The 14,352-nt window shown below is 43.5% G+C and overlaps 1 protein-coding gene across 1 annotated transcript in view; it reads left to right on the forward strand.

Annotated features, from left to right (window-relative positions):
• The first annotated feature begins 2,952 nt into the window (after nt 1-2,952).
• THBS4 (thrombospondin 4) overlaps nt 2,953-14,352 on the forward strand; it is a 53,821-nt gene continuing 42,421 nt past the window's right edge. Inside the window, exons 1-2 of the mRNA XM_070796883.1 lie at nt 2,953-3,218; nt 13,617-13,820. Of these exons, the coding sequence (XP_070652984.1) occupies nt 3,131-3,218; nt 13,617-13,820 (292 nt within the window). The 5' untranslated portion in view covers nt 2,953-3,130. The remainder of the gene's footprint in view (nt 3,219-13,616; nt 13,821-14,352) is intronic.

The raw sequence follows: 14,352 nt of genomic DNA on the forward strand, positions 1-14,352 counted from the left end.
CAGTCCAAGGGGTTGCAGAGAGTCAGACACAACTTAGCAACTGAACAACAACAAAATTTTAATGGCATGCCAAAAAAAAAAAAAGTTGTTGTTCTCATGGCTGGAATCAACAAGACAGCTCTGCTGATCTTGCCAGAACGGACTAATCTGGGTAAGTCAGCTGTAAGTGGAGCTCAGCTGGCTTTGCCTAGGATGACTTGTAACTCAGCTCTGCTCCATGTCTCAACCTCCAACAATCTAGTGCGGCCACACTCTCAAGGCAAAGGCAGAAGTAGAATAGTAAGTCAGTCCAGTTACAAGTATGTTTTAAACTTCTGTTTGTAGGAGTTTTGCTACATATTTATTGGCCAAAAAAGCGACATATCTAAGCCGAGAGCTACAGCAGGAAAACAAAAGCTGTATGGAGAAAAAGAGTGAAGCATTGGGGCCATTTTTGCAATCTACAGTACAAAGAGATTACTAACATATCATAACCACTTACCCTACTTTACAGTACTAAGAGAAAGAAAGTCAGTTCAATGAGCTACTCACTATCAAGTGCCAGAACTGTCCTTGAAATTGGGACTATTAAAAAAAAATGAGATACTACTTAAGAGTTTACAGTTTGTTACTTGGAGGAAATTAAATAAATCAGCACATTATTAAGATATATTAAAAATCAGAATGGTAAGAATAACGACAGATAGTTTAATGAAGTGGCACAGAAAAGACACCGATCAACTCTCTTGCCTCCTTTACCATATATTTCACAGCCAATTTAATAGATTTTTATGGAAATTAAATTTCCTCCTGATTTTGGCGACATAAAGAAAACACTGACTGTGATTCCCCAAAGAATAGCCTCATAAAATTGCAGTATCTTTAAAAACAAAACTAAATTGTAAGTTCTATCAGGCTAGCAGAAAATCATTTGACTCTTTTGTTGCTCAATTACACTTAGTAGTCATCCAGTTTCAACCCAAATTTATTGTGTGCCTACCTGTGCAAGCTGTTTTTTCTGGGAATCTGCTGGGATTTGGGGAGGCTTGGGAAAGAGGACTAAACAAAGATGATTTAAAAATATGGTATCTGCCTTCAAATAACTTCCAGCTTAGACCTACTTACTCTGAAGTCCATTGTATAAAACATATACAAGCAAAGCTGCTGGGCTTAAAGTAAATGTTGAGAGTCTGGAGCCCCCTCTGTCCCAGGCCACTGCTGAGGACACTGTCTGGAGACTTGAAGACTCTGCACGCGTGCTCAGTCGTGTCTGATTCTTTGTGACCCCATGGACTGTCCATGAGATTTCCCAGGCAAGAATCCTGGAGTGGGTTGCCATTTCCTTCTCCAGGGGATCTTCCTGACCCAGGGATCGAACTTGCATCCCCTGCGTTGGCAGATGGATTCTTCACCACTAGGGCCACCTGGGAAGCCCGAGTCTAATCCATCTCACTGGTGTATAGTGAGAAGGCGATGGCACCAACGCCAGTGCTCTTGCCTGGCAAATCCCATGGATGGAGGAGCCTGGTGGGCTGCAGTCCATGGGATGACTAAGAGTTGGACACGACTGAGCGACTTCACTTTCACTTTTCACTTTCATGCATTGGAGAAGGAAATGGCAACCCACTCCAGTGTTCTTGCCTGGAGAATCCCAGGGACGGGGAAGCCTGGTGGGCTGCCGTCTCTGGGGTCGCACAGAGTTGGACACAACTGAAGCGACTTAACAGTAACAGTGTACAGTCACACTGCTGAAAACATGTGCCTTTGTCTCTTCAGTGCTCTCTCATATGTACACATATGGTGACCCACTCCATACAGAAACTTTGGTGTAACATGGCATTAAATGAAGCCCCAACTAGAATATGGTAGACCTTGAATATATACAATAGAAAGGAACTCTGAATATAGCTCACAAATTTCCAGGTCATTAGCTGTAAATGAAATCATAACGGGTTATTCTAGCACAGTTTGGGAATAAGATGATGAGTTAATCTTCCAGCTTGTGGCAGTTTGTGGCTTATTCTTAAACTTTGAAATGGAATTCTTTGAGACTTAAAGAAAGGGATATAAATACATTGCTGGATTTTCTCCATTAGTCAAGATTGTTTATGAGGGAAAGGTTTACCATTGTTCTGAAATATTTTTTCCTCTAGTTAATCCACATTATTTTTAGGGGGCTTTGCCCAGAAGGAAGGCTAATTCCTTATGTTCCTTTCCTCTCTTTTAGGTCCTGTTCCCATAGCTTGAAACTGTCACTTGGAATCTTTTGGGAGGGTGAAACAGAAGTGGGCAGACAAGTGTTTGGAAAATAAATTCTCCATAAAACTCTACCATCCTATAAATGGTTCTGTCTGGATGGATTCCTTGAGATGTGTTTTATTTCCATTAAAAACTCAAAAATTTTGAAACATTCACTGTTCACATCCCTAAGCCTGATGGGGAAAATATTCATCATCTGAAGTATTCAAGACAAGCTTGAAGAAATAAAAGAAACGAATTGTTCACCGGACCACCTTGGGAGGCAGAAGTTCCCGCAGAGCCCAAGACGGGTGTTAAAAGTTTGTTCAAACAATGTTCTGTTCAGAAAAGAAGAGGTGGGGGACGGACGGTGCCCAAAGCTAGCGGGTCAGTGTCATTTTCTGCTTCTTTTGCCCCTCTCTTCTCCTTCTTCGCTGTCCTGCACGTCCTCACTTTCTTACCAGCCCCCTCCTAGCTCTTCCCGTTCTCCTAACTTCCTCGTCCGTCCGGGGTCGGCGACCACGCCCACCTCCCCAGAACCCAGTCGGGCGGAGGTAGGGGGGGTCCCTTCTCGTCCCCAGTGCCCACGCTCACCCCTTTCTCTCCGCCGCTCTGGCCACCCCCACACTTCCCGGCCAAAGGGGATCCTGGCCAAGGGGGCCGCCCCGGCCTCGGCCCTTCCCCGCCCCGGCCGGCCGGACCATAAAGCGCCCAGCCCTGCCTCCAGCGCACCGAGCTCCGCGGCGCCAGGACCCGAACGCCGCCCCCCGACGGCTGCCCGGACGCCGCCGCGCTCGCCTTACCTGCGCCGCCCGCGGGAAGCCCAACCGGGGGCCGCGCGCCGCCCGCACACCCAGGCGGGGCCCACGCTGCCGAGACTCCCGCGCGCCCGCGGGGAGCGCGGAGAGCCAACATGTTGGCCCCGCGCGGAGCCACCTTCCTCCTGCTGCACCTGGCCCTGCAGCCCTGGCTGGGGGCCGGCGCCCAGGCCACCCCGCAGGGTAAGTAGGTGCGAGCCGGGCTCCGGGCCACCGAGCCCGCCGTCTCGCAGCTCCGCTCGGGCGAACGGAGGGACCAGCCCCGCGCGCTGCTCCGCTCTTGGCTCCTGGGTCCCTCTGGGTACCTCACTGTGCCTCTGGGGCCCGAGGCAAAGCGTATTGTGCTTGGAAGCGGTCATTAGAGATGAGAATTTTCGGGGATTCGATTAACCGGCGGTGAGATCAATTCCCTATACAATAGTTTGGGGGTAGGGGTGTAAAATTTATTTTCAATCTAGGCAAAGAGGTGGGGTTCACTTCCAAGCTTGTAGCGCGGCCCTAGACCTCGAACACGTCCAGTCTGGAGTACGGTGAAATCTGGATTCTGTGCCCTGCGGCTCTGTGGGCCGCCCTCCCTTCGGCGATGACACCCTAAATCTTTCGATGTTAGCCTAGTCTGAGGCCACATACCCAAGAAAGGTGCAATATTACTCTTTTACCTTGCCGCTCGCCTTTTTCTGCTCCAGCTCTGCTGGGACTTTGGGAGTTGGCTTGATCTCTTGAATCTGGAGGTAAATTGAACAGGAAGGCTAAGAAATGGGTCTTTCTCTACAGAGGTTAAAAATTAGATAAATAATTTGAAAAGCACTTGGATAATCAATCTTCAAACCCCTTTGTGAAAAGAACCGTTGTGCAGAAAGCACTTAAGCTTAAACAGAATTTTGGGAAGACCGAAAGGAAGAAGTTATTTAACCAAGAAAAGCTCTTAGGGCTCTAATTGGCTAGCCAGTGATCGCCTTCATCTGCTTGAAATTGATGCCTGGGGTTAATTTCTTTCCGGCTAAGGAAATAAAACTTGAAGTAAAAATCGCTATTTCTAGGAAGCCAGAATCAAGATTGCTTATCCTGGTCCCTTCCCCTCCCACTGCAGTAATTACCCTTTTAAACATTGCATTTCACCAAACAACTCACTCTGATTCCAGACCAGGCTACCAGAATTGTATTGTCAGGGGGTACTGAACTGCTTTTAGTTTGGGTTGAAATGTTTAAAACGCTGCAGTTTATTCATTGCAACCTTGCTTCTGGGAAGGTAAGAAAAGAAACTTTTTTTAAAAATTAGTATATAATTGGCATATAATGTTATATCAGTTTTAAGTGTACAACATAATGATTTGATAATTGTATACACTGCAAAACGTTCACCACAAGACTAGTTAATACCTGTCGCCACACATGGCTGCAGTTTTTTCCCTTGTGATGAGGACTCTAAGATCTACTCCCTTAGCAACTCTCAAATATGCAATACAGTACTATTAACTGTAGTCTCCAGGCTGTATGTTACATCCCCACGGCTTATTTTACAACTAGAAGTTTGTACCTTTTGGCCTTCTTCATCTGTTTCACCCCCACAACCACCACTCCCACTTCTGGCAACCATTAATCTGTTCTCTGTATTCTATGAGATTCTTCTTGTTTTTAAGATTTCACATATGAGATCATACGTAATTTGTTTTTCCCATTACACTTAGCATAATGCCCATGAAGTCCATCCATGTTGTTATAAATGGCAAGATTTCATTCCTTTTTTATGATTGGATAATATTCTATCATATATGTGTGTCTACACATATATATATATGTCATTTTTTATATCCATTCATTCATTGATAGACACGGGTTGTTTTCATATCTTGGCTATTATAAATAGTGCTGTGATGAATAACTCCATGTATCTTTTAGAGTTAATGGTTTCATTTTCTTTGGATAAATACCCAGGGGTGAAATTGCTGGATCATATGCAAAGAGTCAGACACGACTGAGCAACTGAACTGAACTGACTGATGGTAGTTTTAATTTTTTGAGAACCCTTCATACTGTTTTCCGTAGTGACTGCACCAACTTGCATTCCCACCAGTGATGTACAGTTCAGTTCAGTTCAGTCGCTCAGTCGTGTCCAACTCTTCATGACCCCATGAATCATAGCACGCCAGGCCTCCCTGTCCATCACCAAGTCCCGGAGTTCACTCAAACTCACGTCCATCGAGTCGGTGATGCCATCCAGCCATCTCATCCTCTGTCATCCCCTTTTCCTCTTGCCCCCAATCCCACCCAGCATCAGGGTCTTTTCCAATGAGTCAACTCTTCACATGAGGTGGCCAAAGTACTGGAGTTTCAGCTTTAGCATCAGTCCTTCCAATGAACACCCAGGACTGATCTCCTTTAGCATGGACTGGTTGGATCTCCTTGCAGTCCAAGGGACTCTCAAGAGTCTTCTCCAACACCACAGTTCAAAAGCATCAATTCTTCGGTGCTCAGCCTTCTTCACAGTTCAACTCTCACATCCATACATGACCACTGGAAAAACCATGGCCTTGTCTAGATGGACCTTTGTTGGCAAAGTAATATCTCTGCTTTTTAATATGTTATCTGGGTTGGTCATAACTTTCCTTCCAAGAAGTAAGCGTCTTTTAATTTCATTGCTGCAGTCACCATCTGCAGTGATTTTGGAGCCCAAAAAAATAAAGTCTGACACTGTTTCCACTGTTTCCCCATCTATTTCCCATGAAGTGATGGGACCAGATGCCATGATCTTCATTTTCTGAATGTTGAGCTTTAAGCCAACTTTTTCAGTCTCCTCTTTCACTCTCATCAAGAGGCTTTTTAGTTCCTCTTCACTTTCTGCCATAAGGGTGGTGTACAAGGGTTCCCTTTTTCCCACATTTGCACCAACACTTGCTGTTTCTTGTCTTTTTAATACTAGCCGTTCTAACAGGTGTAAGGTAGCATGCCACTGTGGTTTTGGTTTGCGTTTCTCTGGTTACTAGTGATGTTGGGCATCTGTTCATGTATACGCGGGCTGTCTTCTTTGGGGAAAAGTTTATTTGGATTTTCTGCCCAATTTTAAACATGTTTGCTTGTAGTTCTTGGTTGTTTTGCGTGTCTTTTCTGTTGAGTTGTATGAATTCATTATATGTTTTGGATATTAACCCCTTACAGCAGAGATGTGATGTGCGGATATTTTTTCCCACTCCGTAGGTTGCCTTTTCATTTCACTGGTTTCCTTTGCTGTGTCGAAGCCTTGTAGTTTGATGTAGTCTCCCTTGTTTACTTTTCTTTGTTGCCTTTACTTTTGGTGTCAGAAGGAAGCTCTTTAACACAGTTCAAAAACTTTCTTACTGCAGACGTTATTTAACAGGTTTGAATTCATGGGTCTAATATTTTGTGTTACTCAAATTCTTGACATTTGAACATGCAACTTCATGGTGTGCAGGTATGGATTTTGCTTCTCCTGAGACAGAGCTGCCTGTTTCGTGGAGACTCGAAATCAGGCTATACCTACATTATCTGGTTAACTTAATTGCTGTAGATGATCTGATTAAGTCAAGTTTCTGATAGATGCCTTTATTGAATTGATTAGTCTTACAGTTATCAGCTCAGCTGAAAAATTTGCTCGTCTCCTTTCTCCTCTGAGCTGCCTTGCTATTCTTATTAGTAAATATTTGATTTTCATGACACAGTGGTTGGGCTCATTGGTAGCAGTAATTTCACCTGTGCACGACTAGAAGATTGTGCTTAGATCTTGGCACTATTACTGAAGTGTAATAACATTAATAGAAACTTGCAGTGTCTCATTTCCTTTTCAGAATGCTCTCCAAGCTCATTACTAACTAATCCCAACTCTGCCTCTTGAGAGAGAAACCAGTGGATTAGAAGAACCATACAGATTGAAATGTGATTAATTTAGTTTGAGGTGAATTATGAAGTAATCGTGGTCAAAGCAAGAATCAGGAATACCAAGAGTTTAGTTCTGCATGCAGTTCCCATCCTTGAAACACACATCTCTTTCCTGAAGATGTCTTGTCCTAAAGAGAATGTTTAAATATGTTGTCTTATTTCCCTTCTCTTTCACTGGTGAAAATATAAAGTTTCCAGTTCTCTGTAAATTTAAAAATTCTCCACCCCCTCTTGAACTACACTGGGCAGCAATCCTCACGTTTGGGGAATGTGGGACACAAGAAAAAACATAATAGATAATCTGCTTTCCAACATTGCTAGTGTTAATTTCATTATTGTGAAAGATTCTCAGTATATATGAAATAAAGAATACAGATCCAATCTGAAGACAGGTCATCTTATAAAAAGAGTAGACATTCCTAAGTAACTAGGCTTCTACCTTTTCTTTTATAACTATTTTTTCTTACAAAAGCAATACATCTTCATTGTATTGTAAAAAAAAAAATAGAAAATTGGATAAACAAAAGAAAAGGAAGTTTAAAATGTAAATATAATCCTACAAACAAGAGATGGGTACTATTCATGTCAGCATTTTGTCATATTGCTTTTCAATTCTTTTTGTAGTTCAGTTCAGTTTAGTTGCTCAGTCCTGTCCGACTCTTTGTGACCCCATGAACTGCAGCACGCCAGGCCTCCCTGTCCATCACCAAATCCCACAGTTTACTCAAACTCATGTCCATCCAGTCGGTGATGCCTCCAACCATCTCATCCTCTGTCGTCCCCTTCTCCTCCCACCTTCATTCTTTCCTGGCATCAGGGTCTTTTCAAATGAGTCAGTTCTTCGCATCAGGTGGCCAAAGTATTGGAGTTTCAGCTTCAGCATCAGTCCTTCCAATGACCATTCCGGAATGATTTCCTTTAGGATGGACTGGTTTGATCTCCTTGCCGTCCAAGGGACTCTCAAGAGCCTCCTCCAACACCACAATTTAAAAGCATCAGTTGTTCAATGCTCAGCTTTCTTTATAGTCTGACTCTCACATCCATACATGACTACTGGAAAAACCTTAGCTTTGACTAGACAGACCTTTGTTGGCAAAGTACTGTCTCTCCTTTTTAATCTGCTATATAGATTGGTCATAACTTTTCTTCCAAGAAGCAAACATCTTTTAATTTCATGGCTGCAATCACCATCTGCAGTGATTTTAGAGCCCCCAAAAATAAATTCTGTCACTGTTTCCATTGTTTCCCCATCTATTTGGCATGAAGTGATGGGACCAGATGCCATGATCTTAGTTTTCTGAAGGTTGAGTTTTAAGCCAACTTTTTCACTCTCCTCTTTCACTTTCATCAAGAGGCTCTTTAGTTCGTCTTCACTTTCTGCCATAAGGGTGGTGTCATATGCATATCTGAGGTTATTGATATTTCTTCCGGCAGTCTTGATTGCAGCTTGTACTTCATCCAGCTCAGCATTTTCTCATGACGTACTCTGCATATAAGGTAAATAAGCAGGGTGACAATATACAGCCTTGATGCACTCCTTTCCCGATTTTGAACCAGTCTGTTGTTCCATATACAGTTCTAACTGTTGCTTCCTGAACTGCATGCAGATTTCTCAGGAGGCAGGTAAGGTGGTCTGGTATTCCCATGTCTTTCAGAATTTTCCACAGTTTATTGTGATCCACACAGTCAAAGGCTTTGGCATAGTCAATAAAGCAGAAATAGATGTTTGTCTGGAACTCTCTTGCTTTTTCAATGATCCAGTGGATGTTGGCAATTTGATCTCTGGTTCCTCTGCCTTTTCTAAATCTAGCTTGAACATCTGGAAGCCTGATTTGGAGAATTTTGAGCATTACTTTGTTAGCATGTGAGATGAGTACAATTTTGCGGTATTTGAGCATTTTTTGGCATTGCCTTTCTTCGGGGTTGGGATGAAAACTGATCTTTTCCAGTCCTGTGGTCCCTGCTGAGTTTTCCAAATTTGCTGGCATATTGAGTGCAGCACTTTCACAGCATCATCTTTTAGAATTTGAAATAGCTCAACTGGAATTCCATCACCTCCACTAGCTTTGTTTGTAGCGATGCTTCCTAAGGCCCACTTGACTTTGCATTCCAGGATGTCTGGCTCTAGGTGAGTGATCACACTGTCGTGATTATCTGGGTCGTGAAGATCTTTTTTGTATAGTTCTTCTGTGTATTCTTGTCACCTCTTCTTAATATCTTCTGCTTCTGTTAGGTCCGTACCATTTCTGTGCTTTATTTTGCCCATCTTTGCATGAAATGTTCCCTTAGTGTCTCTCATTTTCTTGAAGTGATCTCTAGTTTTCCCCATTCTGTTTTCCTCTATTTATTTGCATTGGTCTCTGAGGAAGGCTTTCTTATCTGTCCTTGCTGTTCTTTGGAATGCTGCATTCAGGTGGCTATATCTTTCCTTTTCTCCTTTGCCTTTTACTTCTCTTCTTTTCACAGCTATTTGTAAGGCCTCCTCAGACAGCCATTTTGCCTTTTTGCATTTCTTTTTCTTGGGGATGGTCTTGATCCCTGTCTCCTGTACAATGTCATGAACCTCTGTCCATAGTTCATCAGGCACTCTGTCTCTCAGATCTAATCCCTTGAATCTATTTCTCACTTTCAATGTATAATTGTAAGGGATTTGATTTAGGTCATACCTGAATGGTCTAGTGGTTTTCCCTACTTTTTTCAATTTAAGTCTGAATTTGGCAATAAGGAGTTCAGGATCTGAGCCACCGTCAGCTCCCAGTCTTGTTTTTGCTGACTGTATAGAGCTTCTCCATCTTTGGCTGCAAAGAATATAATCAATCTGATTTCAGTGTTGACCATCTGGTGATGTCTATGTGTAGAGTCTTCTCTTGTGTTGTTGGAAGAGGGTGTTTGCTATGACCAGTGCGTTCTCTTGGCAAAACTCTATTAGCCTTTGCCCTGCTTCATTCTGTACTCCAAGGCCAAATTTGCCTGTTACTCCAAGTATTTCTTAACTTCCTACTTTTGCATTCCAGTACCCTATAATGAAAAGGACATCTTTTTTGGGTGTTAGTTCTAGAAGGTCTTGTAGGTCTTCATAGAACTGTTCAACTTCATCTTCTTCAGCATTACTGATCAGGGCATAGACTTGGATTACTGTGATAATCTTTCTCCCCATAGTATATCATGAGCATCTTTCCATATGTAAGTATTCAGTTGCGTTACTGTTTTTGATAGTATTACTCTTTTTGGGTGGACCAAAATTTCCTGGGTAGCTCAGCTGGTAAAGGATCCACCTGCAATGCAGGAGACTCCGGTTCAATTCCTGGGTTGGGAAGATCCCCTGGAGAAGGGATAGGCTACCCACTCCAGTATTCTTGGGCTTCCCTTGTGGCTCAGATGGTAAAGAATCCACCTGCAATAAAGAAACTGCGGGATACCTGGGTTCTATCCCTGGGTTGGGAAGATCCCCTGGAGGAGGGCATGACAACCCACTCCTGTATTTTAGCGTGGAGAATCCCCATGGATAGAGGAGTCTGTCTGGCTACAGTTCATAGGGTGACAAAGAGTTGGATGAGACTAAGCACAGCATAAAATATATTTAGCCTGGGCTCTAGCATAGGACAGTTGATTGTTTCCAGTGGTTTGAAATTGTAAATAATTTATTGAACATTTGTAGTGCCACAGGATGGTTTGGGATGGCTGAACCCCTGTAATCTCTGTCAAACCCTACTATCTCTGGTAAAGAGAGGCGAAATGCTATGCCAGCAAAGATCCAGGTTTCCCACCTCTTCCAATTAGATTTTCACATAACTCCTTCCTACATAGAAGCTTTAGAATTAATACTGGTGGTGAATCTCCTTGTACCTAAATACATTACTGTGTTATCCATTATTTTCTTACGATAAATTCCTTTAGTAGAGTCACTAAATCAAAGAGCATGTGTGTCTTAGGGTCTTTGATACTGTTTTTTAAACTGGCTTCCAAGTGTTCATTCTAGTGTAAATCTTTACCCACCGGTATATGAGTACCCAGTTCCCCGAATTCTCACTAACAGTTGGGTATTGTTGCATTTATTGTTTTCAATTTGATGAGGGAAATAATACCTTAATGCGTTTTTTTAACGTTTATTTATTTACGAGTCGGACACGACTGAGCAACTTTTTTCACTTTCATGCATTGGAGAAGGAAATGGCAACCCACTCTGGTATTCTTGTCTGGAGAATCCCAGGGACGGTGGAGCCTGGTGGGCTGCCGTCTGTGGGGTCGCACAGAATCGGACACGACTGAAGTGACGCAGCAGCAGTGTTGTGTCTTCATTGCTGTGCAAGGGCTTTCTCTAGTTGCAGTGAGCGGGGGCTCCCCTTCCTTGCACTGTGCAGGCTTCTCAGTGTGGTGGCTTCTCTTTTGAGCAGCACAAGCTCTTGGCACATAGGCTTCAGTAGTTGCGGTGTGTGGGCTCATGAGTTGTGCCTTGCGAGCTCTAGAGCACTGGCTCAGTAGTTGTGGCACACACACACACACACACACACACACACACACGCACACACTTAGTTGCCCTGCAGCATGTGGGATCTTCTCAGAGCAGGGATCGGACCAGTGTCCCCTGCATTGGCAGGTATATTCTTAACTGGACCACCAGGGAAGCCCTACCTTGATGTTTAAGTTAGCAATTCCTTCATCATTAGTTAAGCATGTGAACACATTATTTGTGTACTTATTTGCCCTTGTAATACTTTTTTTGTAAATTGTTTTTTCGTGTTATATGCCCATTTTTTTTCTGTTAGGATGCTTATTTCATTGATTTATAAGAACTCTTTATAAATTACAGATACTATGACCATCTTTCAGTTCAGTTCAGTTCAGTTCAGTCGCTCAGTCGTGTCCGACTCTTTTCGACCCCATGAATCGCAGCACGCCAGGCCTCCCTGTCCATCACCAACTCCTGGAGTTCACTCAGACTCACGTCCATCGAGTCAGTGATGCCATCCAGCCATCTCATCCTCTGTCGTCCCCTTCTCTTCCTGCCCCCAATCCCTCCCAGCATCAGGGTCTTTTCCAATGAGTCAACTCTTTGCATGAGGTGGCCAAAGTACTGGAGTTTCAGCTTTAGCATCAGTCCTTCCAAAGAAATCCCAGGGCTGATCTCCTTCAGAATGGACTGGTTGGATCTCCTTGCAGTCCAAGGGACTCTCAAGAGTCTTCTCCAACACCACAGTTCAAAAGCATCAATTTTTCGGCGCTCAGCTTTCTTCACAGTCCAACTCTCACATCCATACGTGACCACTGGAAAAATCATAGCCTTGACTAGACAGACCTTTGTTGGCAAAGTAATGTCTCTGCTTTTGAATATGCTATCTAGTTGCTCATAACTTTCCTTCCAAGGAGTAAGCGTCTTTTAATTTCATGGCTGCAGTCACCATCTGCAGTGATTGTGGAGCCCAGAAAAATAAAGTCTGACACTGTTTCCCCATCTATTTCCCATGAAGTGATGGGACCAGATGCCATGATGTATGACCGTCTTTAGTAACCAGATTATTATATCCAGAAACAGCTCTGGAGCCTGAAGTTCTTGCAGGCTGTGGGATTGTTCAAACAATTTTGCATAAACCAAAAGAAACATTAGGTAACAGTCTAGTGAGAATTACCCAAATTTGGCCTTTGCCTTTGAAATTAACTGGACACACTTTTTTATAGCTTTCATAAAGTTTAAAACTGCAGCTGGCTTGTATCAAAAGCAACTTGTACAATATAAATTTAGATTCTAGATTTTGTAGACCAACTCTGTCAGGTTATACAGTCAAGAAACAGAAAGCACGTTGTACTGTTTTGTTTCCATTTTGTTTCCACATTGTCAGACTCACAATTTCTTAGCAGAGAAATACTGGAGAACTGTAAACGCACAAAGGCACACTTAGGTCCCACAAAGGTAGCAGATTGTTTTGTTGACACTGTATCTCCCATCACATCCATGCTTTCCATGGCATTCCTTGTGTCGTTTATTACTGACCAGGAATAGACAGCTGGATTTGATCCAGGAGGCACATGTGGGATCCCAAGGCAGAAATTCACTACTAGGGGACATAAGAGAAACAATGACTTGGATGCTCTTACCTGTATGCACGTGTGCATGCTAAGGTAGCTTCGGTCATGTCCAATTCTCTGTGACCCCATGGACTATAGCCTGCCAGCCTCCTCTGTCCGTGGGATTCTCCAGACAAGAATACTGGAGTGGGTTGCCATGCCCTCCTCCAGGGGATCTTCCCGATCCAAGGATCAAACCCACGTCATTTCTTATGTCTCCTACACTGGCAGGTGGGTTCTTTACCACTAGCCCCACCTGGGAAGCCCATGTTCTTTCCCGACCCCCCACATGCTAAACATTTAGTACTTTTCCTGGTGGGCATTTTCAGAGTCACTTCTTCAGGCAAAATGGATTTGCAAATTTTGTCTTCTCTTGGGGTCTATAACTTGGTGATGAATATTGTGCTATATTTCTTCTGGTTCAAATATCCAGTCACCGTAGAGTGATCAGAGACAACTGGCAAGTTTGACAATGTGGAAAAATGATTATAATATCAGCTTACTTCATAGCTTACTGTGAAAATTGTCCCCCCTCTAAAACAACAAAACAAAACAGAAACAAAAACCACGTTTGTCCGTAAGTTAAACTTTCACTGATTGTCCTTGTCTTCCCGTTCTCCCCAGTCTTTGACCTTCTCCCATCTGCCAGCCAGAGGCTGAACCCGAGTGTTCTGCAGCCGATCCTGACAGACCCCACTCTGAACGAGCTCTACGTGATCTCCACCTTCAAGCTGCAGTCGAAAAGCTCAGCCACCATCTTCGGCCTTTACTCTTCAGCTGATCACAGCAAATATTTTGAATTTACTGTCATGGGACGTTTAAATAAAGGTAAGCAAGTTTGTAGAAATCATTTTCTTAAAAATCCTCTCTGCCTCTTCCAGAATTTGGGGGTAGGGGGTCTTCTTTCGTTCAGTTGTTCCATCCACCATTCATTTCAGCTTTCAATACCAAATTCTTCTACTTGTACATTTACCTGTATAGGGAGGGTGAGTTGATATAGGGAGAAAGAAGGAAGACTTGCCTGTGGCCAAAATGCGCTTTGACATTGCCCCATCCTTATGTTATTCTGGATCCAGTTCCTGAAGGGACAGGACCCAGCGCAATTAAGCCACTGTATTAGTTCTACCTGCTGTAACACTTACCATAAACTCCGTAAAGTCTGTGGCTTAAGCAATAGACTTTAATTTCCCATAGTACCGGAGACTGGGAAGTCCAAGGTCAAGCTGCTAGCAGATTGGGTGCCTGGTGGGAGCCTGAGTGCTGACTTGTAAATGGCCACCTTCTCACCGTGTCCTCACGTGGCCTCTCCTCGGTGTGTATTGGTGGAGAGAGAGAAAGAGGAAACTCTGTCTTCCTTTTC

The sequence above is a fragment of the Bos indicus genome, chromosome 10 (genome assembly GCF_029378745.1).
Source record: "Bos indicus isolate NIAB-ARS_2022 breed Sahiwal x Tharparkar chromosome 10, NIAB-ARS_B.indTharparkar_mat_pri_1.0, whole genome shotgun sequence".
Lineage (NCBI taxonomy): Eukaryota > Metazoa > Chordata > Mammalia > Artiodactyla > Bovidae > Bos > Bos indicus.